This window comes from Haemorhous mexicanus, chromosome 9 (genome assembly GCF_027477595.1).
Source record: "Haemorhous mexicanus isolate bHaeMex1 chromosome 9, bHaeMex1.pri, whole genome shotgun sequence".
Classification (NCBI taxonomy): Eukaryota; Metazoa; Chordata; class Aves; order Passeriformes; family Fringillidae; genus Haemorhous; species Haemorhous mexicanus.
In genome coordinates, this window is record NC_082349.1 from 10,640,465 (window position 1) to 10,665,312 (window position 24,848).

The window sequence follows — 24,848 nt, forward strand, 5'->3', positions numbered from 1 at the left end:
GGGGGTGGAGGGGGTGACTCAGGGGCTCTGCCTTCCAGCCAGCAGCTGAAGGCAGCAGACAGGACTTCCGCCCTATACTCCACAATCCCACTTCCTTATCAGATGGTGTTTTCTCCCACCCCCACAAAGCCTGCCAACTTTTCAAACTTTTATTAAATACAAAACCCCCGGTCTCTACGACCGAACGCTGCATTCAACGTACGCTGAAAAAAGGGTCAGACATTCAAATGTACAAAAGTCGCCGGTGCCCCCCAGCCCTGGCGAGCTGCCCTGCTCCCAACCCCACTGCTCCCAGCCCCCCATGGAGCATCAGGGGTGCTGGGGCTCCCAGTCCCATGGAGGGGCACAGGGCTCCTGCCCTGCATGGTCCCGGCCTCTCCTGCCTGCAGCCCCCCTGCCCCTGGTCTGGAAGCGGGAAGGCAGACAAGGGGAGATCTCAAGAAGATTCCCTCCCTGCTAGAGGGGGGCTGCACCAGCCCCCACCAAGAGGCGCTGGGGGGTTCAAATCAGCCCTATTTCCCCCAGCAAAGGGGGGAGGGCAGGTGAGGGCAGGCGCAGGCAGGGGCTGCACACACACACAGCACCTGCCTTTGGGGAAGGGGGATGGGATACAGCTGCCATCCTCCCAGCCCTGGGGAAACTGAGGCACAGCGAGGGGCATTCACTAATCAGAGGTCTCTGTTTGGCAGAGCTGAGTCAGGGCCCGGCTCTAAGCACCAGACTAAAGCAGAGGAAGACAGCAAGCCACGTCTGTGTGCCCAGCAGCATCGGCAGTGCCTGGCCAGGGCAGCAACCTTGCCCTGATCCTGCCTGCCTCGGGGCCCCAGGCTGCTCCCATCCCCAGCTGGGGCAGCAGTGGCTCCAGCGCTGGTAAAGGGGGAAGCCTGCACCCCACTTCTCACAGCACTGGTGGGGACCCTCCAGCTCTCACAGAGCAGTGGGATTTCACCCTCCCCACCCAGGGTTGCAGGCAGGAGCTGGCATGGACTGGGGGTCCCTTGCCAGGCCTGGGGTTGCCCCCTTCCTCTGTGCCAGGAGCTGCTTGCAGGGCAGCTAGGCTCATCCACCAACACACCACGTATGGGGCAGGGGTCCTGCAAACACACTCGTGGGGATGGGGGAGACAGAGAAATCCTAGGGACCAAAGGGCCGGCTGGGGGGCAGCCGTCTCCAGAAGGCAGCAGAGTAGGGAGAAAACATCCCTGTGCAGTCCTGGCTCTTGACCTGGGGCAAAACCCGCCATGCCCAGCCAAGCCCAGGCACAGGGGTTCCCAGTGACAGGAGCACTAGCCGCGGGCCAGGCGGGGTGGTGGCCTGCCGATCTCCACCGTGATGTTGGTGTACATGGGCTGGCGGGAGATCTCCACCAGCCGGTACTGCAGCGAGCTGATCCCATCCCGTTTCATCGTCATTTTGGTGTTCTGGATCTTGGTGAATCTGGTGGAAAGAAGAGCAGGATGAGGATGGAGTCATGTCTTGTAGTGCCAGCAGTGCTGGACCTCTGTGGGGGTGAGCAGCCAAGTGATCGCCCAGCGTCCCAACTTCCCCAGCCCTGCGGCTCACTCACCTCTGCGGGTTGGGCTCATTGTGTTTGTCGCGCTCATGCTTAATCATGCGGTACCTCCCAATGCGGATGTCGGGCCTCGACACCTTCATGCCATTCAGGGATATGCTGGGGGCGAGAAGGGATCACTGTGCGGGCTGGGGAATGTCCCACAGGGTGGGACATTCCCCAGCCCAGAGACCTCCAGGGTCAGACCCTACGCAAAATAAACCTGTCCCTGGTTAAACAAAGCTGTGCCAAGCCAAGATAAGCAAAGCCAGGCCCCACCCAGGCTAGTGTCATGACCTAGGGTGCCACATGGCCCATGGCAGTGTGCCCAAAGCACCACTCCTGTCCAGGGACTGGAAGCTGCATTCAGCCTGTGCTGCATCCAGGCAGCCATCCATGTGCAGCCATCCCTCCCTCCCTCCCTCTGTGGCCCCTGCCCTTTACATTCCCTGAATGCCGTTGCCTAGCCCTTCCCTTGAAGCCCTCCCCTCAGATCAAGGGGGTGCCTGAAGCCCTTCCAGAGCTCCACACACTCTTGTCCCCCACCCTGAGCCCATCTTGTGTGGAAATCACAACCATTCCTCATGTCCAGGGTTCCCACAAAGGTCTTTTGCTAGTCTGGGCATTACAGATTACACCCCACTGGCTGCACACTGCTTCCCTGGGCAGCACCATGGGGGAACCCATGGGAGGTGAGCTGGCCATTGTCCAGCTCTGGCACCCGACACAGGGTGTGGGGGGATTGGGCTTTGCTCAGCTTGCAGCTGTACTGCTGCCTGCCGGCTGCTGGCAGGAATGGCTGTGTGACTGATGCACGGCCACCACTGAGATGTTTCCAAGTTTTTAATCTCAGGCCTGGACACATCCAAGTCTAGCACCCCAGCCCCTATATGGAGCAGAGCCCACAGGAACACTATGCTGCAGGCTTCAGCCACAAGAGAGGCAGAGGGGTGTTCTGCAGCCCCCCAGCACACTGGGAAAGGCCAGTTTTGTCCATGAGGGTCACCAACCCCAAAGCTGGAGTGTAATTCAATCCCTCCCTGACATGTGACATGGCCCATGTACATCCCCCATAAAACCGGGAACACCAGTGCTGGAAGGGTGCAAATTCAGGGCTCAGTGGGGAGCCTGGTACACCCCTACCAGTCAGTGCTAGTGAGGGGCTGGACACCTACCGATTAAAGATGTCATCGTCCTCTCCTCCCCAACCCCAGTACTCATTGGGAAAGCCATTGATCTTCAGGAACTGGGACTTGCTCAGCCCAGAGACACCGCCAAAGTAACCAGCATACGGCAACCTGCAGGTTGATAGCAAATGGGTCAGCCCCAGGAAAAGGCAAAGATGGAGGTGAGCCCCATGGGGATCCCCAAGTACAAGTACCAAGCCTTTCCTGTGTCACCCTCCTACCCAGCTTTCTGTGCTCTCTGCCATCTCAGGTCCACAATTGGAGCCATCAACCTCATGCCTGCCCCAGGCGGCAATCAAGGGTGGTTGCCCTGATGTCATCCCAGAGAGGTATTCCAGCCCTGCCTGTGCAGAAACACCCCAGCACCCCAGCGCACCTACCTGAACCCAAACTTGTCCATGCCAACAGCAAAGTGCCGTGGCTGCTCGTAGCAGCGATAGAGGTTGCGATCGTCCATGGGGATGAGATCCACGTCGCTGAAAATGAAGCAGTCATACTCCTCGTCGTCCTTGAGCGCCTCCATGAATCCCACGTTGAGCAGCTTGGCCCGGTTGAAGGTGTCTTCACCGAACTGCAGGGCAAAGCTCAGCAATGCCTGCTTGTCCACCCCAGCCCTGCCACCCCTTACCCCCATCCCCTCACCTGGTTGATGATGTAGATACCATAAGCCACCTTCTGCCGGCGCAGGATTGGGTGCAGGTAGTGCAGCCAGTACTTCAGGTGATGCTCGCGGTGCCGGAAGGGGATGAGGATGGCCACCTTCTGCCGGGGTAGGCAGTCTGGGGGGGTGTACTTGCCACCCTGGCGCACATCAGGGTTCTCCCGCTGCACTCGCTCCATGCTCATGGGAGAGCTGAACTCGATGAGCAGGCGCCCAACTGTGAGAGGGAGGGCCGGGCAATGCCCACAGGACAGGACATGGTCAGGGTCATGGTCACCTGCTGCTCCTGCCCAGAGTGGTAAAGCAAACAGCGAGGGGGACTTGCAAGGGGGACCGGCACTGCTGAGGGCAGAGAGCGCTCAGAACCTTTCCTAAAACAGGGCAGAGAGACTGGGCTAACAAAACCTGAAACCAGCTGTCCTGATACAGTTCCAGGCTGGGGTTTCTCTACCATTTCGTGGGAAAGCCATGCCCAGGGCCCAGGGGATAAGGATGTCAGCCATGAGCACCCACCTTAGCCCCATGTTCAGAGTCAGCGCCCAAATTCATCCCCAACGCTCACCCATCATGTCTCACCTAAACCAGGAGGCATCTCCTGGCAGGGCTGCAAGGGCTTCTCAGTGGCGGACTGGTTGGTGCTGGGCTTGGTGCTGGGGGATGGGGCCTCAGCACTGGCTGGCCCATAGCTGGGAACGGTGCCGTTGGGGCGGGAAGAGTTGGAGAAGGGGTGGGCGCGCGAGGCGTTCCTGGCGTTGAAACGGCTGAAGAAGTCCAGGTGCTGCGCGTAGACGTCAAAATAGAGGATCATGATGATGACAAAGTGGAGCAGGCAGAGCAGCAGCACGGCCTTGCAAATCCTTTCCAGGGTCACCCCCAAGAGCAGCCTGGTCATCTTCTGGGCACGGGCAGGCGGACATGTGCGCTTGGCGGGGCAGGGGGGCGGCTCCAGCCACGGTTCTGATCCTGCCAAGACACCTCATGCTCAGGACACCACGAGCCTGAGCCCCCAGCCCAAATGACACTGAGACAGCAGGAGCAGCACAGGCCTGATGCAGACATGAAGGGCTTGCATGCTGGTATGCCAGAGAGCACCCCAGGGGGAATGTCGCTCCTGGATCCCTGCTCTGAAGGCACAACCACGAAGATATAAGAGGTCCTCAGCCCCACACAGCAAATCACCTCCTCACTTTCCTAGGCCAAGACCAGAACAGGACAGATCCACTCCCCTTCCCTTTTTCCCACCCAGAGAAAGTATGCAGATACTTCCAGACATGCCACAAAGAGCCTCCATGGAGGTTGAGCCCTTGACAGAGGCTAAGCTCTCCAAAAACACGGCCAGCCTGGGATGTCACAACAGCACCACAGGTGTCCCCATCAGCCACCCCTTTCTGATGTACTCCACTTCCCTGTTCCCCATCCTGCTCCCTCCCCACAGAGCTACACCCCAGCAGCAGCATCAAAGCAGGGTGGCAATGAGAGTCAGGCCAGGATGAGCCAAGCAGGACATCCCAAAACCCCTGAGTCAGGGTTCCCTACTACATCCAGGGGGATCTGCCATTCAGCCAGCGGTGCAGATCCTTTCCCCTCCTCCTGATGGCGAGGCCTTCTGGGACACCGGACTGCTGGAAGTCAGGGTCCCCTTATCTCCCACATGATGCCTGGAGCCAGGCCAGAGCCCTGCTGGGAAGCCAGCTGGGAGAGTCACTAGACAGTCCCAGAGAAGTCAAACCATCCGGCCTTTCCCAGCCCTGCCACAGCACAGCCATGCACTCCAGTTCCTGCCCTGAGCCCTGCCCTGCTAGCCCCTGCTTTTAAGGAAGCTGCTAGGACACAGCAAAGCAATCACAAGGGACAGGCACCGGGGTTCACAAAACCCTGAGGATCTCGGGACAGGCCAGAGCTGCAGCATGGTCCCTGGGAGGACATTGGTGCCTGGGGGTCTGCAGCAGGACCTCCAGCAGAGGTGCAGGTAGCACCCAACAGTGCTGGCAACCAGTCGCTGGCAGCTGCCAGCCCTGTCCAGTGGGGCTCCCCAGGGAGCCACAGGGCACTGAGTCGGCAGTGATGGCCACACTGGATGGGTAGGGGGATCAGAGCTGAGGTGTGAAGGAGGATCCTTAGCCCAGCCCTGCTCTGAAGTGTCCTCTCCCAGTCGCAGGACTGACCCTGGCAGGCAGACCCTGGAACCCACCATAGGCAGGGAGGTGCTGGAAAGGGCTCTGAGCCCAATGCCCCAACCATGTCTACCCTCCCTTTGCAGGATGCAGAGCAGTGCCCCTGTGGATAGGGGGGTCCTGGCATGTGCCAGCAGCACAACCCCACATCCAACTTTTTTCTAGAAAGTAGCCCTCTGAAGAAGAGCTGGCTTTGCTGTTATTGCTCAGACTTTCCCCCCGATCAAAGTGCCTTGTCACCCCACACAGCCCATGACACGGGGACCTGCCTGCCAGAAACCCACCCCAAACACCTGTGCAGTGCATGGAGTGGTGGTGCCTCAACAGCCAGATGGGGATGCAATAGGGAAAAATAAGAGCTGGTTTTAGGGGCCCTTTGGTAGAATGGTCCATGAGACAAGTAGGGAGTGACACTCAGCAAGAACAAAAGCAAAGCACCCCATCAAGCAGTGGCCACAGGACACCATGAACATGAGTGGGCCTAAATTGCTATGGAGGGGGTTATGAAATATGATGTCATCTCCCTCCACCGTAGCATCTGTACAGGGTGTGAGAGGCCAAAAGCAACCCAGGGCTGGGGAGCTGGGCCCCAGGGTTTCATGCCAGTGCAGTATGTGCCATGGGGCTGGTGATGCTCGTTTTGCAGGGGATGGTCAACCCTGTGCACTCAATCCTTCTTCCCACAAGACATCCCAGGGCTGGGAGAAGGGAAGCACGGTGGGAGCCGGAGGCCCCGATGCCCTAAAGGTGCCAACCTGCCGGCCAAAAGTGGGGCGAGGGGCCGCATTCAGCACAACTAACACTCCCCCACCCCCTAATTTTTCCCAGTCCCCGACACATGCAAAAACTTATTAAAAAAATTAGAAACAACCTCAAAATTAGGCTTTTTCCCGAGACGGAGTGCTGCCGCCCATGAGTGACCGGGCTCGCATCTCTCGGGTCGCATCCCGGGCCTCACCCGCCCGGCCAGGCCTGTCCGCGTCGCTCCACTCACCGCGGCCTCGGGGCTGCCGCGCCGCCCCGGCGCTGGTCAGCGGCCCCCGCCGCCGCCTCCTTCTCTTTCTCTTCCTTCTCTTCCTCCTCCAGCCTCGGCCGCCGGCCCGCGGGCTCCCATGCCCGGGGCTGCGGGGGGCCCAGCCGGCCGGGCCGCCGCACCGCCGAGAGCCGCAGGGAGACGGGGCCGCGCCCGCACGCCGGCTCCGCCCGCCGCCGCCGCACCGGGCGGGGCCGCCGCCGCCGCCCGCCCCGGAGCGGCGGGGCGAGGAGAGCAGTCCCGCAGGCACCGAGGCCCACGGACGCGGATCCCACGGATGCAGACACACCCGGGGGTGCGCGATGCCTGCGGCTGCACCGCGGGATGCTCAGCCCTTGGTCCCAGGCGCGGCAGCGGGGACCCTCCGTGACACAGGCACAGGGTATCCCGGCCTTTCTTCGTTCCCTGGCTCCTTGTTGCCGGAAGGCAGCGCTTCCACGGACCCACCTGCGGCGGCTCCCACGCTCCCGGCCGTTGGTGCTGGCTCAGCGTCCGTTGCAACCTATTTGTGGCTCCTTCCCCCCCACACCACCCTTTCTATGTTTCATTGCTAGGAAACACCCGGAATCTCACTCTCCTTACCACAATGGCATCAGTGAAAGATCGTGGTTTGGTCCCACCACAAGTTTGGCCCACCACAAGGAGTTTTTGCACTGTCTGCAGCCTTTCCCTTCTGCCACTCGCTCAGCTCCCTTCCCTAGCACTTGTGCCTGTTCAGAGCAACCCTGTTCCCCCGAGCCCCCTCCTCCTCCCATGCCTGGCTGCTCACCCAAGCGAGGGCTTTCCAGCTCCCTTCAGAAGCTCCCTTCAGCAGACAGCCTTTCAGAAGAGAACGGAATGGCACCTACCCAGCCCTGCCCTATTCCACCCCTGCAAACAAGCCCTGCTGAAAGCAGTCCAACTCTCCTCCAGCTCTTGGTTTGGCTCCTCAGCAGGTGGCATTTTTTGTCATCCATACCTACACATGGTTACCAAAATATCTTTTAACTCCTGCTACTGCTGCTTCTAAATGAGACTAGGTGTAAGATCCTGGAGTCTTGTTTAAGCTTTTTTTTCTCTGCTTGAGCAGCAGGTGTACAGTCCAAGTCCTGGAACCCAAGAGTGTACACCTAGAACCACAGGGCATGCTCACCTTATCACTGATGGCTATGGTAGGTGGGCTGTAGGTCACCCTGAGAGTATCCCTCATGGGTCTCATATCCTTGTGAGGAGCCTGTGGGCAAGTCTGGAGCCCATTCCCCTGCCAAAGCTGTGATATACACAGGCAAGATTGGGAGAGTGGAAAAGCACCTCACAGAGGCATATTTCTGACAGCAGATGTATTTCTATCTGGGCAGGGCAGGGTAAGGCCCATCTGTGAAAAACAAGTGGGTGAGTCTTTCAAGACAGCTGCTAACCAGGAAGATGATTAACCCATAAAGCAGTTTCTCTAACTCCAGCACAGCACAGCTTCTCCAGCCCCAGCCATCTCCTTCCTGAGCTTGGTGTGGGTCTGATGAAATGGCTCTGCAATTCCCACACAGAACAGGGAAAGTCTGCCCATACCTGACACTCCTTCTTCAAACCAGGCAGGGCCCAAATGGTCTTCTGCCACTACACAGGTCTCACATTGCTCCTGTGAGAGCCTCCAGCCCCAGGGGACATTCAGCATAGCTAGAAGGGACAGTGGCTTGGTTTTCCCCCAACTGTCATGCACCTAGGGCTGAAATTCACTGCAGCCCCAAAACTCATAGGAAAGTCTGGTACAGAGGCAGAGAGCAGCAGATCTCAGAGGGGTCATGCAGAAGCAGCTGCCCTAGTTCAAGGGCAAGAATCAGCTGGCTCCAGCAGCTCGCTGCTGCCCCAGCCTGTGGCATCAACATGGGAAGAGAGAAGGGCAGCTCTAAGTGTACATCTGTTCTGACATACTGGAAGATGAGTGCTTTCTCTATGAAGGTATAGAACAGTATGAGGGCCTTGTGCTGGATACAGATGCAGCAGCCTCCAGGCTCTCTGCAGAGCACATGCAGAAGGACCTTGTTCTTCCCTTCCCCCAAGCAGCAGATGAGCTGCAGGTCCAGCTGTCTCCAGCCAGCTTCCCCACACAGCACAGCTTTGGACAGGGAACAGAGCCAGCACAAAGTGTCCCCACCCCTGGGACCTCTACCTGGACAGAGGGGCACTGCAGACTGGAGAGTCCCAGCATGCAGCCCACAGTCACACCAGGGAGCTGCTGGCAGGAGGATGTCCTTTGAAGGGGCAAAAGTTTCACTTTGTTCTTCTGGTGCTCCCTGGCTGCACAATGGGGCTATGGACACTAGCCTACACTAAACTACCTGGACGGGAGCTGAAAGGCACAAAGCAGCTTGTCTTGGGCTCACAGTGGGCTGCGAGGAGCCTGGCAGAGGCAATTCAGAACTGCCTGCTGCCTGTTCCAACAGCCTTGTACCTGCTCCACGCAGCAAGGCACAGCTCTGTGTTCCCACAGCCCAGAGAGGGTGGCTCTTGCAGCCTAAGAAAGCAATAGAATTAACCCCACACAGGCAGGACACCCAGGCTCCTGGAACAGGACAGGAATTTTGCCAGCAGCCCAAACCAGCACTTGCTCTCTGCAATCCTCCCTAGCATGCACAGGAAAGAGAAGGAGCTGGACAAGAACCATATTTATTTCACTGACACAGGATTGCACTGATGGTCAATTCTACACACCGGGGATGGGCAGCAGCAGGGCCCCACGAGCTGGGCCAGGCTGCTGGGGGCAGAATTCACACAGAGAAATTTGTTTCTTCCAAGGGGCCAACTGATCTGCAGGACGGGGCTCTACGCGGTCAGGCTCCTGCTGCCGGTGCCAGCAATCTCCCACCCCAATCGAGTATAGAAACATTAAATAAGTATGTACAGAACCTCTTGGGGTGGGCTGGAACAGGCTGAGTGCAAGAGGGCTCAGCCCATTTTTACTTTAGATGTCTGGAAAGAAAGAAGAGAGGTTAGGTTGTGGCCCACAAACCCCAGCTCAGCACCCCAGTCCCACCCAAACACCCCAGGATCATCCAGAAGCTGCAGAGAGCTTATGAGTCCCACTGGTAAGACATGAGCGTCACACAAGGTGCATGCAAGGATGCATGTCACTCTCAGTGACAGAGGGGCCATCAGAAGGGTTCCCAATGTTGCAAATAGGCACAGTATGCTCTGGGAAGAGCTATGCCACCCCAAACCTTGTAAGCAGCCTCCCCATCCCAATGCAGAAAATTGTGCTGAAACCCAGGTGTGTCTCCCTGGGGCTGGAAAGCATCCAGGGTGACAGCACCTTGTGCTCACTCAGGCCTGGTGGCCTCAGGTACCTGCAGGATAGCAACGATGACTCCAAACAGCCCTATGGCACTGCCAAAGATTTCCACGATCAGGATCTTGACGAAGAGGCTGGCATTCTGGGCATCAGCCAGGGCAGCCCCGCTGCCCACAATGCCCACACAGACCCCACAGAAGAGATTGCATAAACCCACAGTCAGACCAGCTCCAAACATGGAGAAACCTGTGAGAGAGGAACGCTGCAAGAGCAGGGTGTAACCCCCTTCCACCTGCACCCAGGACATGCTGCAGAAGCTCTGTCTCAAGGAGCTGCCAATCCCCAGCAACACCCTGTTTGGGGAGCAGGACTGCTCTGAGGTGTGCCAAGCTCCCACAGTGCCAGGCCACTGCTCCACCCAGGGGAGGAACAGTGCTGCTGCTGCACAGCACAGCCTTCTGGGCGCAGGAGGTGCTAGAGGTAAGTACTAAGCTGCCTTTTGGCAGAAGAGCCACATGTCCTTCAGATACCAGAAGCAGACTATGGATGGGTCAGAGCTGGGGTCAGGGTGTGGCAGTGCTCACAGTGACAGCACCAGGGACCCAGAAGTCCTTACCTGCGTGGTAGTTCCTGGCTCCAATCTCTTCTGGGGTGACTCCAGTGAAAGGCTGAGAGAAAGCACAGGACCTGGGTTAGTGACAAGCCTGTGGTGTCTGGAAAAGGTACCTGTCTCTGATACAGCATGAGGCAGCCTCATTTCAGCCAGAGCCAGTCCCTGATTCCATGTCATGGCTTCATGGAATCAGGCTTGTGTGTGCTCTCCCAACCCTCTCTTCATCACAGGCAAGGATCCCTACACAGACCACCAGTCCAGGGGCTCCCAAGGCACAACAGTGTTCCAAGTGCCCATAGGGCCACCCCTCACAATACTAGCCCATGACCAGCTGCCCATCCCCACCATGGCCCCGGGGCTGGTGCTGGGATGGCCTGGCAGCCCAGGTGCTCCCATACCTCAGCCATGTTACTGATGACTATTGCCATGATGATTCCTTACCTCAGCCATGTTACTGATGACTATTGCCATGATGATCCCATAGATGGCCACGGCCTCGCAGAAAATGATGCTGTGGGAGAAAGGCAAAGCCTGAGCACAGCATCTCAGTCAGTCGGACCAGTGTCCTGGGGGAAAGACCCCACCCCAAGGAGCCCCTGCCACTTCATGCCCAGCCAGCCAGACCCCTCCATAGCCATAGGGAAAGCTACCCACTGCCTTACTTTCAAACTAGGGGGAGCTGCCAAATACAAAGGCTGGATGATGGTTCTGCTGTGGCACCTGAGTAAGCTGCAAGGATCCTGTTGGAAGCAGGTCTAGGAAGCCTTGCCCTTCACCAGCCTGTTTCTGCTCCTTATGGAAGGGTTGTGCAAGGAGAACCCTCGCCTGGGCAGGATGTGTGATCTCAGGGTGTTTGTTTTGAACACACTGGGCTCATTCACAGTGTGATATCACACAGTGACCCTAGACAGCAGCACTCTGGCTCCTTCAGGGCTCTTTGTTTTGAAAGCAAACAGCATCAGCAGCTCAGCAAGGAACAGGCTGCCAGCAGCACCCAGCTACAGAGCAGACAGAAGCCTCTTCACTGGGTTGTGACCTGCCCCACTCAGGTGCACCACAAGAACTAACCCCAGGTGTGTGCTTACCTCACCAGATTCTTTGTTTTGATCCGTGGGGCTTTGACTCCACCACCAATGATGCTGGAGCCTGTGATGTAAATCCCCCTGTAGCAGACAAGGGTGGTTGGTAGAAGATCTGGCACTCGCAGAACTCTATACAGAAGCCAGGATCTTTCAGCTGAGCAAAGAATCAGGCATGCAGCTGGGGGACACTGAGCACTCAGCCTAGCCACTCCCAGGGTATGAGTGGCCCCAGGCTGCACCACCTATACCAGCAGAACTGCTGGGGCACAAGAGCCACCATGGACAGCCCAGGCTCAGGGGTAGAGCTTCCAGAGACTTCCCTGTCTTTCCACTGCCACTGCTGCCTGTGGGCTGGTCCACCCAGCACCCCCAGGGGTCCAGCAATTCAGCCCCACTGGTGTCATGACCCACAGTCCCACATGTATACACTGTTCTACCCTGCTCTGCTGTGGGAAAACTGCAGTCTATACACAGCTACCAAGGTGGGACAGCAGGAGAATGCTGAGGAGCCAGTCCCACTCACCAGGCAGCTCCCACCACAGACAGGGAGATGGCCAAGCCAATGCCCAGGTTGGACCACATGTAGGGTGAGGTCTCTGTCAGAAACCTGGAGAGGAAGAAATGTCCTGAGTTAGCAGAGAGGCTGAGCCCCCACAGTCACACCACACAGCCTATCCCAAACCAGGTACCCCTCCACCAAATTATGAAGCCCAAGATGGGTTGGGCAGCCAGACAGCAGGACATGAGAACCTCTGTCTGCCAGCCAGAAACACAGGGGCCTCACCTGCATGGATCAAGATCTTCCTCCCAAGCCCTCACTATGAAGCAGAAGCCTGGGCTTGGAGACGTGGAGGGCAGAGCAGCAATGGCTGCACCAGGACCTCGTAGGGAGCCAGCCACAGGAACACAGGGGCTGCATCCATCCCACCTCCCAGGGAGCAAAGGCCCTGCTCACTGCAGTTCTCCTGCGATGCAGTGACCACTGCCCATCACTCAAAAGCAAGTGCTGCTCCTGGGAGGCACTGCCAGCCTCCTCACACAGCCCTGAGGATGCCCAAGTTTACAGGGAACTCACCAAGCCACATCGAAGCGGAAGCCCAGGTCAAATATTGTGTAGCAGATGCCTGGAAAGCAAGAACAAGATGGAAACCTCCAGGGAGGCACCAGCTGGATCCAGCACTGCCAGTTCCTCCCCACATGCAAAGCCCTGAGGCAAAGGCCCAGGAGCACAGCACAGCATGAAGGAGGGTTACTGAGAAGACTGGCTCAAGCATGCAGAGCTGTGGGGCAGGGTGTCCCCTCCAAATCCTACCCCCGTGATGCCAACACTTCCACATCAGCACAGGACAGCCAGCCTGGGCCTGAGATACTGTCAGATCCCATCCGAGTCTTGCCCAGAAGATGATCATGGTTGTTGTCACACCCATTTTCTATTCCCTGGCCCTGCTGAGCACCTACAGACCATGCTGAGCTTCAGGGTCTCAAGGGCAATCCTCAGCCCTGTGCCCTGGCATGGTCTCCACTGTGGCTCTTCAATGGCTCAGCCCTGCTGGAGAGCCACAGCTCCAGGGGACCAGCTGTGTGCTCTTCCCTACCACAGGGGGGACAAGAGGAGCAAGGCTGTGCCCTGACTGACCATCACATGCTGCTACATCACCACCCCATCAGCATTTGTGCTGCTTCCCAGGAGCCCATCAACACGAGAAGCTCCAGCTTTCCTCCAACACCCCCTTTCCAAGGCTGTGGGTTCAAGACATGACTGTTGTTCTCAGCATTTCCCCCAGGGTAATTTCCAGATAAATTTATACTCCAACACAGGTGGGAGACACCAAGGCACTGTCCTGAGAAACTCAGAAAACCTCTTCCTTTCCATGAAGGGCTTGCCCTGCTGTGCTCATCTCCCATCAGGATCCACAGCCAAGAGTCACATCCCTGCACAGCCCAGGCACATGCAGAGGTGCTGCACCAAAACCCTGCCTTACTCTGAGCTCCTGAGTAGGAAACGTGGCTGCAGACCAGAAGAGACACTTGCTCTTTGCTAGAAAAGGGAGGGTGACCCAGCCCTAAGGAACAGATAAGCACAGGCATCGTGGCACTGTGTGCTCCATGCCAGGCACAGAGGGTGAAGGGACAGCTCTGCTGTATCTGACTGTAACCAGCCCATGCCTGTGTGACGCTGATCCCGCATACGGTTGGGAAAAGAGGAAATGGGAGACTTGTGAAACGCTCCAATGCAGCAAAGAGGTCACTGCACATGTCCCACTGCTCCCTTCCACCCCAGAGCAGCAGCCTGGAAGTAGGGGGTGATGGCAATCTGTCCAGCAAAAATATGGAAGCAGGACCATGCCCTTCCCTGAGCACAGCCAAGACCTGCAGGATAATTCATCCCACTGGAAGGCCTCAGCACTGCAGATCCCTTGCAGCAGGGATGTTCCCATTAGTCTTGTGTGCTCACCCCTCCATGTACAGCTCAGATCTCAGCACCCCACTCACCACCCTCAGGGGAGCACACAAGCACTGTCAGGCCCCATAATGGGGGGTGGTAATGCTGATCACTCTTTCTGCCACAGATTTGGGGTGCCCCCCTCCCCTGTAGCGCCACACAAGAATGAAGAATGGTGCCACCACAACCAGAGAATACAGAGGAAAGCCACAGCCCAGGCTGCATGTCTGGCAACCTTCAAGGATGATCTCCAGTGCTGGGTCCAGCCACTCTTTTACTTGTGTTTTGGCTTTGCTGCTTGGCTGTCAGAACAGGAACTGAACCCAGCCAGCCTCAGCTGCCTCCACTCCCCAGAAGTGGTAAAAAACAGCTACAACCAGCTCAGGGCAGATCCTCAGGTCACCTTTCACCTCTTCAAGAGCAGGTGTAACTATAGCTTTATACGCAAAAGAAACAGGGTAAAGGACACTCTCCTGTGAGCTCTGACTTGCAGCCCTGAAGCCAGAAGGACAGAAGACAGGGCAGGAGGACTGGAGGATCAAATCAGGGCTTAGGACAAAGACAGAAAACACAAAGAGACACTGCTGCAACACTGCATGGAGCAAGACCACTTCCTGCTTGTGGTCTTCCTCAAAAAGAGACTGCAAGAGGGCAGGGTTCAGCTCAGCAAGATTTTCCGACAGTCTCACATCCACAGGGCAAATCTGCACTGGTGTGAGCTACATGATTCAGAGAGCCCAGGGAGCCAGCCCTAGGCCCACAGTGGCTTCACCAGGTCCTGGAAACAGGAGGGAGTGAGACACCCTTCACTTCTGACTCATTCTCTCCCCCCACCCAAACACTGAAGCAACGGCCAAGGTTTCCCCAGCCTCTGCCTGGTTTGTGGTCACTTCATTCTGTGCTAAGAGAAAATAACCAGCAGTCCCAGCACAAAATCTACCTGCTAGCCCTAGGGCATTAAATCCATCCTCCAAAAGCCCAACACCTTCAGCAGCAGTGCATGGGCTGCCATGAAGCTGCTCCACCATCATCCAAACTTGCATGTTCTCTCATGCTGCCACAGCTTGGCAGAGCAAGGCGATCTCTCCACCCGAGAGACATCAACCATCAGAGTCTGAAGCACCAGACTCCTCCTGCCTTTACCTCCCCCAATCTACCGAACCCCCTGATCGGCACCAGCACCCTTCTGCTCTCGCACACACAGAGAAGCAAATCAACTGCTCAAGCCAGACAGGCTCAGAGCTGCGCATCCAACAGTGACTGGAAGTGACCCGGCACCGCTGGGGGCTCCGAGGGAGCAGCCACAAGCCCGAGGGGCGCTGCCCAGGCTGGGGAGCCCCCAGTAGCGCTCCTGGCCGTGCCGTATACCCCGGGCCAGCCCCAGGGAGCACCGCGGCAACCGGGGGCCTGACAACGCGGCACCCCTCAACGCCCGGCTTCTTTTCAACACCAAAGCAACCCTCCCCGCCCTCCGCAGCAAAGGAGCGGCCAGCACGGGCACAGGCAGGAACCGCAGCCGCCCCTCGGGCCCGGAAACCCCTCCCGCCCCACGGCTCAGCCCCGCAGCGCAGCCCCCGGACCCCCCTCCTCCGCGGCCCCGAGCCCTCCTCGCCCCAGCGCTGACCGACGCCGAGCAGCGTGGTCCAGAAGGCGAGGCCGAGCCCCGAGTAGAGCAGGGCGAGCCCCGTCATGGCTGCGGCGGCGGCACCGGGCGGCGCGGCGGGAGCTGATCGGGCCGGGTCACCTGACCCCCGCGCGGCACCTGACCGGAACTGCAGCGCCCGGACGGAAGTACCGGAAGGCCACGGCTGCCACCGCGCCCGCTTATTGGCTGCCTGGTTTGACAGTGGCGGGGGAACTACACACACCATCATGCACCGAGCCCAGCACGTATTCCCATTGGCTGCTTTCGCCTCTCCGCCCCGCTGTGGGCGGGACTTATGGGGCGGGGTATGCAGAGCCGAGCTTCCATTGGCCAGCGCCGCGCCGCAGCCCGGAAGCGGGCGCAGGGTCCCGCGTGCCACCATGGCCGCGGCCTTCAGCAGCGATGGGGAGGCTGCGCTGCGGCGGGAGCTGCGCGCGGCCGTGGCCGCGGCACCGCGGAGCGACCTCGATGGCTTCTACGAGATGGGCCGGGCCGCCGCCTTCATACGGGATGGAGGGTTCCGCAAGGTGAGTGGGACCGAGGGTGGAGCCGGCCGGGGGCCGCCTACTCTCTCGGTGCCTCACAGGATTGTTAGTGTAGGGAGGCTGATCTGGAGATCATCCTGTCCAACCCCCCTTGCCAAGGCAGGGGCAGCAGAGCAGGTTGTTCAGAAACACGCCCAGATGCCTTTGCAATGTCTCCAGTGATGGAGGCTTCACGGCTTCCCTGGGCAGCTGTTCCAGTGCTCTGCCACCCACAGTGTAAAGAACTCGTTCCTCGTGTTCACATGAAACTTCTTCTGCCTTAGTTTATGGCCATTGCTCCTTCCTTTGCCCTGTTGCTGGACTCCACTGAAAAGAATCTGGCACCGTCCTCTTGGCACCCACCTTTGAGATATTTATATTATTAGTGAGATCTTGTCCTCGTTCCAGGCAGGACAGGGTTAATTTCTGCAGTAGCCCGGAGGGGGCATGGCCACGACGCAGAGGTTACTTTGTCCCGCTTCTCATCACTTCCTGGGGACAGGGAAGGGGTCCTTCCTGGGTCTCATAGTGTGGCATGGTCAGGTGTTGTCAGAGCCCTGCATCGAGCACTTGTGTGTGAATAATTTGTCTCTTTTACATTGATATTAATAGTGTTGCTGTTACCACTGGTTTTCTTATTTAATTTGCTGCGTCCAGTAAACTGCTCTGATCTTGACCTGTGGTCTTTACCCTTTGTGCCTCCAATTGTCTGCTCCATCCCGCTGCAGGAGGAAGGAGAGGGAGGAGCAAGGGAGTGGCAGAGTGGTTTGGAGAAGCTCAGTGGGAGCACTGAACTGGAGAGTACCATTCCTAAACCACAACAGATCTCCTCTCAGTTTTCTCTTGTCCAGACTAATCAGGCCCAGCTCCCACAGTCTCTCCTCACAAGAGAGATGCTCCAGACCCCCATATGGCCTCTGCTGGACCTTCTTCAGCAGCAACTTGTCTTTCTTACACTGAGGAGCCCAGATGAGGAGCCCAGAATTGGAGACAGTACTCCTGATGTACCTCACCAGAGCCAAGAAAAAGGGCAGGATCGTCACTCTCAACCTGCTGGCCACACTCTTGCCAATGCACTCCAGGATCCCATTGGCTGTCCTGGCTGTAAGGGCCCTTGTTGACCTGCATTAGGTTTCCCTCTGCTTAATTCTCCAGCCTGTCAAGGTCCTGCTAATGGCACAGCCTTCAGGTGTATCAGCCACTCCCCCAGTTTCATATCAGCAAACTTGCTGAGGGTATATTCTATCAATTCTATCCATTCTGTCCCTTCACCTCACCCTCCCCAGTGCCTCATTCCCATCTGCCTCACCCCTTGTTCCCGCCAGGTCGCCCTGCAGTTCCCTGATGAGCTCCTGGCAGACGCAGTGCAGGTGGCAGGCGGGCTGGAGGCAGCCACAGGGGCCGAGATGTTCGTGCTGGGAGACACCACGTATGGCAGGTCCGTGTGGGGCTCCTGGGCTTCCCCTGCGGGCAGGAACGGGGCGGTGCCAGGGAGGAGGGAGAGCTCCGTGCTGCAGAGCCTGTCTGACACTGTGTTCTCCTCGCAGCTGCTGCGTGGATGAAGTGGCTGCCGAGCACGTGGATGCCGAGGCAGTGCTGCACTACGGCCCAGCCTGCCTCAGTCCCTGCAGGAAGCTCCCAGTGCTGCACATCTTCGGGCAGCAGCCCCTGGATGTGGGGCGCTGCGCAGAGGCGTTCCGGGAGCTCTACCCCGAGCAGCAGAGCTGTGTGGTGGTGCTCAGCGATGTGGTCTACGCCCACGCCATGGGTGAGTGCCCCGGGGCAGGGAGGGGGGCTCTGGTACTGCTCTGAGCTATGCAGAGCTGCCAGGGTCAGACCAAGCAGGCATTAATTCCCCAGACATTGGCAGCTTTGATTTGTGTCTTCTCCCCTGATCTGTTGCACCTTCTCCACGTCAGGACTATGGCCAAGTTTTGTTCTCACTCCTCTCTTTCTTCAGGTGAGCTGGAGCAGCAATTGCATACTGAGTACCCCAATATCATCTTCTCCAGGCTGGTGTGTGGAGACCTTCCTGGCCCCGCAGTTCCTGGCGAGGAACGGAAGTTTGGTCGCCAGTTCCTGGTGGAAGCTGCAGGAGGGCTTCAGGACTATGCCATGTTCTATGTGGGAGCTGAGGGCCTTGCACTCACCAGCTTCATGCTGACCTGGAACTGCTGTCCTTTCAGCTCCTTCAACCCCGTCACCGGCTGCGGCCGCCGCGAGACCCTCAACGTCAACCGGGCCCTGATGCGGCGCCTGTACCTGGTGGAGCGTGCCCGGGATGCCAGTGTGGTGGGCATCCTGGTGGGCACCCTTGGCGTGGCAGGCTATCTGACCGTGCTGCAGCACCTCCGGGAGCTGCTGTGCCGGGCTGGCAAGCGCAGCTACACACTGGCCGTGGGGAAGCCCAACCCCGCCAAGCTGGCCAACTTCCTGGAGGTGGACATCTTTGTCCTGGTGACCTGTGCTCAGAACTCCCTCCTGGACTCCAGTGATTTCTACCGACCTGTTGTGACCCCCTATGAGCTGGAGCTAGCCTGCAACCCAGCCCGTGAGTGGACGGGGAACTACCTCACAGACTTCCGAGACCTGCTGCCAGGTAATAGCTTGAGACAGCTGCCCAACACCCTCCCAGGGAATATTCCACCCAGCTGCCCTGCCTGTAAGCTGTGCTTGCTCCAGGACAGATGGGCCAGGCTAACGTTGCCGTTCCCTGGCAGGTGCCTGTGCGCACGTTGAGCTCCCACCGGCTGTTCCTGCAGAGGAGGCTGTTCCCGATGTCTCCCTGATCTCAGGGAAGATGCGGGATACCCACCTCTGCGGCCCCCCGTCCTCTCAGCTGCCCTCCAGCACCGCCCTGGCCTGCAGGGACCAGACACGGGCGCTCGCAGAGATCAGCCCCGCAGGTTTGTGTTGGTACCATGGTGGGGCTGAGCGCTGATGCAGGGCAGTGCTGCTTTCTTGCTCTGGGTAACAATTCCCTTTATCCTCCCAGCCTCCTTCCTGGAGTCCCGCAGCTGGCGGGGCCTGGAGCAGCAGCTGGGACAGACCCCGGTCTCCAAGGCAGTGCAGGGCCGACGAGGGATTGCCATTGCCTATGAGGATGAAGGATGTGAGAAACCTTGATTCAGCAGCACTGGCACCCAGGCAGGAGCGGGGCAGTGTGAGGGCCCTGGCATTAACAGCACCTTGCTGGATGTGGCCTTGGGTCAGTAATACTGCAGTGGGAGAGCAGGAGTTGCATGTGTGTTCAGGAATGCCTGTGGCACCCTGAGGCTCATGGCCAGGAGCAGGAGAGACAGGCACTTGCCTCAGACCCAGTCTCCGAGGGCTCCTTCATCCAGGGCAGCTTTGTCCCTACATGAAAGGTCACAACTTTGCAAAAGCTGACAGTGCTGGGACTTGAGGCTTTTGTGGACTACTGCTGCTAACTAAAGCTGAAGAGGATTTGTGAATGAACTGGTTTTTAGAATAAAACAGGGGCTGAGGAGCACAGATGTCCCAAAGTGAAAAATGTATCATGGTGCCCACTGGGGAGCAAAGCCCTGTGTGTCAGCTAACAGCAGCCGGAGGGAACGAAAACCAGAACTAGGACCTCTGACAGTAAAAGCACAGGCTGGGCTGGGGTACTAGGGTAAGGGCAGGGGAACTGTGAGCAGAAACAAGCCCCTCAGCTGCTCTTATGAATGGGAATGGGCTGCACACATCCTGTGCTGCAGGAAGGACCCAGTGTCTGGCACGGGTGGAGCCCAGCCCCTCTAATGTGAGGCAGGGCTGTTTATGCTTCGTGCTGGGCAAGCAGGACAGACTGTTTTTTGGCATCCCTCCCAAAGCCAGGGAGACACTGAGGTGTCCCAGCCTTGATTTAACCTCCTCCACTCGGTTCTTCCCCAGAGGGAAGAGGCAGGCAAAGTCTGGGCACTGCAATAATGACAGCCACAACATAGAAATATTCTTAATATAATTAGGTGCAGGGCCTCCCCCCTCCCAACCACACGTACAAACAAGCGGGGGGCAAACTCCCCCCGCCCAGCCAGCCACTGCTACAGGCACAGGGTGGCCTCCCTGCTGCGGGGAAGGGCTGGGGAGGGGCTGGTAGCCCGGGGATGGGACAGCCTGTGCTGAGGCAGTTCTGCCCAGGCTTCCCCTGCCCCACCACCACCTCCTGCAGCCAGCACTCCTGTTCCCTGCGAGGAGGGAGCATGCTGGGGGAAACAAAGATGCTGACACCGAGATGCGGCCACCAAATCTAGCTGAGGAGCGTCCCGAGTGGGTTAATTCTAGGTGGAGGGTTATTCTATGAGCCGTACTGCAGCAGGGCAGGGAGGATGGGGGGGCTTTTCCTTGTGGGGAAGAGCTGGTCCAGGCAAATCGTCCACGGTCCTGGCCAGGTGCTCAGTAGTCTGCTGTGTATTCTGTACCATGCAGCCCTCGGCACAACAAGGTGAACTCCTTCACCATCTCCTTCACTCGCCGCTTGTTCACACGCTCTCTGCTGAGACAGAGGGAGGGGACAAACATGAAGTAGGACAGCTGCACTGGGTCATGCAGGGGGGTAATTTCCTGTGGGAAATGTGGGGCACAGCTGCCAGGGCAAGTGGCACACAAACCTGAGGATCTGCTGGCTGAAGTTTTCCTTCTGCTCTGGAGTTACTCGGGCCGAGGGGAAGCCATCCTGCTGCATGGCCTCCTTGATCCAGACGCTCAGGAGGCTGAAGCAGTGCTTGTTCAAGGCAAAGAGGATTTCTGCAAAGTGATCCATGAGGCTGCGAGAAGCCTGGCCACCGATGCCCTGCCACAGAGCAAACGACATACTAAGCCCACATTGTCACTCTCCCTGCTCCCACCCACACTGCTGGGCTCTCTGCCCCTGGCTCTGTAGGGTTGCTGCTCAGGAAGAGAGCCCGTGGTCCAACATCTCTCACCTCCAGCACTGCCTGCAGCAGCGCTTTCCCATTCTCATGCACGACCTGTCCCACCGGGGCGATCTCTCCACAGCGGGGCAGCAGTTCCGTCTGCAACACAGAGGCCAGGCTCGCTCAGTGCCAGCACAGGCTCCACACTGCAGCACTGTGCCCAACCTCAGCCCACTCCCAGCTCTCAGGGAGGACTCCATGATGCCATCATACTCACAAAAAAGCCACAGGATGCTTTGACTGTTGGGGCCTCGGGAAACTTGAGTGAAAGGACACCTGCAGGCAAAAATTACTCAAGTTAGTAGACAGAAAACCCCCTGGCCATCCCAAATCAGCCCTGTGGTCCCCAGCCTTTCGCCCTTCCTGTTATGCACCCAGCTCTACAGGAGGAGGAGCAGGCTGGCTTCTCCTCAAGGTGATTTGGAACACATGCCCATGCTCATGGTACTCACCACACTGAAACACTGCTTTGACATCCAGGTTGCTACACAGGAAGAGATCCGGCTTCCTTTTCAGAGCCTGCAAGGCACACAGACAGGCAGCATGAACCCAGCGCTGCAGAGGCAGCCAGGAAGCCTCCAAGGAACCCGGTGCCCCAGACAGCCTCTGCCTGGACACACACTTACCTGAGCACACCCCCAGGAAAGAGAAGATTCACACAGTACAGCAGGAAACCATCACTTTATCCCTCCCCAGAATATAATTCAAACAGCCAGGCAGTTTGCTACACCCAGGATCTGCTGACCCCAGGACCTGAGGATAGGTACCACAGTGGTGTGCAAACACTCAGACACAGAGGGCTCCTGTCCCATCAGAGCAGATCAGGCAGCAGCACCACTCCCAGGACAAGGGCAGCCATGCAGGGCTCAGCAGAGACCAGCCACCCGTGTACTTTGCTTCTCTCCTGAAGATGCTGGCATCCCTGGGGTCACAGCAACTGGTTCAAGCAGTAGCCCCAGACTGCACCAGATGATGAGATGCCAACATTTCTTGGCAGTTCCCGAGCAGCAAGTCTGAGATCAAGAAAGCTTGGGGTTTTTTAATGCCACACAATTATTCCACCAGCCTCTGTGTGGGTCAGGCACTGCTGCTGGAGACACCCTGAGCTGTTGGTACCTTGTGCAATGACTTAGTCCCCCTGGTGCTGGCACTGAGCAATTACTGGGTGGAAATGCTTCAGCCTGCACCCTCCACTCAATGGGAAGGATTTTTGACCTGCCTCAGTGAGCCCTGCTATATTCGGCAGCCACGTCCATACCCTGACCACCATACCCACTGCTGCAGAAAAGCACTGGGAATGGCAGCCATGCCTCCTGCCCTGCTGTCACTGCAACACCAGGGACAGCAGCCATAGCACTGGAGCAGTTCTGCTGTGTGCCTGGAGCTCAGAGAGCAGCATACCAGGGCAGGCAGCCCTTGGGCTGAGCTCTGTGTGGGGCCACTGCTGCCCTCTGAGCCTGTTTCCCAGGGATAGAAGCAGGGACAGCTCTCAGTCAACAGCACCAAGGACACACAGCCATCTGCCCCTGTGGTCTCTACTTGGTGTAAAACAGACTTAATTCCCACCCCACCTTCTCCAGGGAAAGTCCAGAGCCATCTGCCCAGTGCAGATGCTGGAAAACAAGAAGCTGAGGAGCAAGTTTCAGAGTTACTCCATTTCCTTTCTGACCTTTTCTGTCACACACTGCAAAAGAGTATTCAGTTTTGGGCACAGAAGGCATCGCTGTACCAGGTGGAGATGGCACTATTGCAGGTACCTCTCCCTGCTGGATACAAGCAGAGAGCTTCATGGGGCGACCAAGGGCCACATTATACCTGTGTGTGTATATACAGGCTGTGCACATTGCTCCAGAGGCACTGGCACCAACATCAGGAGGTGAACTGCTGGCTGAGCAATGGTTTAGGAAAAGATCCACTCAAAGCTGCTGCTGTTCAGCTGGTCCCATACAGGACAAATGCTTGCAAGAGATGTTACAGTTTTAGCCCTGGGACACTATCCCTGCTGCGGCCCTACTGTGAGCTCCAGAGCAGGGACTGTGAGCCTTTCCCCCCAGCAGCTCGTTGCTCAAGGGCAGCTGGCTCCCATGATAACCACCCAGCTCCAAGTTCCTCCACCCTGCCTGTCCATGGGTTTTAACTTGAGTCCTGCATGCTACAAGTGTTCTATCTGGCACAAGTCTTCCAATGTGCTCAGGTTCCCACCTACCTGCAGGGTGCTTTTCTCAGCCAAACCAGACCTGCTGCAGGCAGAACCCCCCCCAAGTTCTCCTGCAGATTCACTCCAGCATCTGCTCCTCACTCCATCAGTGCCATGGGGAAAAACATGTCAGTATTGGGACAGCTCCTTCCCATAGGACACTTAGCAGAGTGCAAGCCCAATGCAGACCTGTATACATATACATAAGTCTAATGTAAAAAGAGATGCTTTTTACCCCCACGAGATGGGGCCCTCTGGAGCTTCTCCCATAAGAAAGCAGCACCAACAGGTCCAGCTTTCCCAACACCAGGTATGTGCAGCTAGTCTTTCCTAGCACCAGGAACCCTGCTCCAGCTCTAGGACCTCTTCTTGCCAGCCCATCTTCCCTGTCTTCTGTGAGCACCTCTGCTCACATGGGGCCTTTGAATGCTTTCAGATGTTCCCCCCACATCCTCTGCATGAGCAGCCACTGCAGAGATAGGCGCTCGCTCTCCAAGAACAACTTTCCTGCAGGATAGCATTGAGGGAATGTTGGGTTCTTCTCCCAGCACTTCAGAGACCACCAGAGAAGTCTTCAGAGCAGGCTCTTCTGTGCCCATTTCTTCAAAGGCAGACAGGCATGGAAGGGACACCCGCTCCTCCAGTGGACAGAGGACAGTGGGGGCTGCACTGCCAGTTTCTGCAGCTCTCCAGAACACACAGCCTTAGTGCCCAGTATCCAGTCTCTTCCCAGACCCCACAGCTGGCAGAGCAGAGCCTCTTGCTTTGAAAAGGGCCCATAAGGCTGGCCAGGCAGGAGCAGTGGGCCTCAGCGTGGGGATGTTGAACTCATGTCCTCCAGGGGGTTCTCTGAGTCTGGCTGGAGCAGGTGAGGTAGAGAACTCAACGACTGCTCCATGCAGCCTGGAGCAGACCATGAAGGGAGGGAGGTGGGGATGAAGCTGGCTGTGCTTGGCCAGGCACTGTCTGTGCCATCACAGGAGGTCAGTCTTCTGCCCGGTGAGGCCCTGCACACCCAGACAGCCCCAAAGATCACCAAAACACTCCCGAGGTCTGCAAGTGAGCAGTCCTGCTGGGATGGGGTGGATGAGGTGGAAAGGCAGGCTGGAGAGTCCCAAAACCCTACCTGCAACCAGGAGCACACATGTGATACCCACTGGTTCTCCAACTTCAGGACCTGCCCGGTTTTGCCAACGCAGACCTGAGTGCAAGCCCCAGCCACCATGGCACGTGGTCCTGGGCAGAGGAGCTCCAGCTGCCTGGGTGGAACTGAGCCCCATGCCCTCCAGGTGGGATGCTTACCCTGGGCACTGCAGCAGCAATGCTCTGCACTGATCCCAGCATGCAGCAGAGGAAAGAGGGAGCAGCTGAGAACAGGATGCTGGCACTGCTCTGTGCAGCCTTATGGCAGACTGGTTATTTTATCCTTGAGTAGTATGATACTTTGTCATTTGGTTTAAGCCAGCAGCTCCCATGATCAACAAGCCATCATCAAGAGTGGACTGCCAATTAACACTGTAGCAAAAGGATCACCTGCAACAACTGGCCAGTTCCAT

At 57.7% G+C, this 24,848-nt stretch overlaps 4 protein-coding genes across 8 annotated transcripts in view; 1 reads left to right on the plus strand and 3 right to left on the minus strand.

The window, feature by feature from the left end:
* Positions 1-135: 135 nt before the first annotated feature.
* B4GALT2 (beta-1,4-galactosyltransferase 2) lies at positions 136-6,760 on the minus strand. 2 transcript variants are annotated; one of them, XM_059853980.1, is made up of 7 exons: positions 6,569-6,760; positions 3,977-4,363; positions 3,382-3,617; positions 3,120-3,310; positions 2,728-2,850; positions 1,568-1,672; positions 136-1,437 (listed from the first exon to the last, which is right to left on the minus strand). In XM_059853980.1, the coding sequence occupies exons 2-7, from the start codon at positions 4,290-4,292 to the stop codon at positions 1,287-1,289; spliced, it is 1,122 nt and encodes a 373-aa protein (XP_059709963.1). In that variant the 5' UTR covers positions 4,293-4,363; positions 6,569-6,760; the 3' UTR covers positions 136-1,286. The 2 variants fall into 2 exon arrangements, with proteins under 2 accessions (XP_059709963.1, XP_059709962.1); XM_059853979.1 differs by having other exon boundaries at positions 6,446-6,587.
* Positions 6,761-9,234: 2,474 nt separating this feature from the next.
* Positions 9,235-15,792, minus strand: ATP6V0B (ATPase H+ transporting V0 subunit b). The gene is made up of 8 exons (XM_059853981.1): positions 15,635-15,792; positions 12,643-12,691; positions 12,091-12,174; positions 11,571-11,648; positions 10,927-10,996; positions 10,489-10,540; positions 9,928-10,118; positions 9,235-9,553 (listed from the first exon to the last, which is right to left on the minus strand). The coding sequence occupies exons 1-8, from the start codon at positions 15,699-15,701 to the stop codon at positions 9,530-9,532; spliced, it is 615 nt and encodes a 204-aa protein (XP_059709964.1). The 5' UTR covers positions 15,702-15,792; the 3' UTR covers positions 9,235-9,529.
* Positions 15,793-16,005: 213 nt separating this feature from the next.
* DPH2 (diphthamide biosynthesis 2) lies at positions 16,006-19,672 on the plus strand. Of its 2 annotated transcripts, XM_059853989.1 has the most exons (6): positions 16,006-16,182; positions 17,505-17,617; positions 17,727-17,947; positions 18,140-18,778; positions 18,900-19,085; positions 19,175-19,672. In XM_059853989.1, exons 1-6 carry the CDS (start codon positions 16,036-16,038, stop codon positions 19,303-19,305), a joined length of 1,437 nt encoding a protein of 478 aa, XP_059709972.1. In that variant the 5' UTR covers positions 16,006-16,035; the 3' UTR covers positions 19,306-19,672. The 2 variants fall into 2 exon arrangements, with proteins under 2 accessions (XP_059709972.1, XP_059709973.1); XM_059853990.1 differs by lacking the exon at positions 17,727-17,947.
* Positions 19,673-20,123: 451 nt separating this feature from the next.
* IPO13 (importin 13) overlaps positions 20,124-24,848 on the minus strand; it is a 31,196-nt gene continuing 26,471 nt past the window's right edge. For 2 of the 3 annotated variants that reach the window (XM_059853985.1, XM_059853987.1), the window contains exons 16-20: positions 21,548-21,614; positions 21,313-21,371; positions 21,105-21,194; positions 20,790-20,971; positions 20,124-20,674 (exon numbers count right to left, since the gene is read on the minus strand). In XM_059853985.1, the coding sequence (XP_059709968.1) occupies positions 20,575-20,674; positions 20,790-20,971; positions 21,105-21,194; positions 21,313-21,371; positions 21,548-21,614 (498 nt within the window). In that variant the 3' untranslated portion in view covers positions 20,124-20,574. The remainder of the gene's footprint in view (positions 20,675-20,789; positions 20,972-21,104; positions 21,195-21,312; positions 21,372-21,547; positions 21,615-24,848) is intronic. The other variant, XM_059853986.1, reaches the window with a different exon arrangement.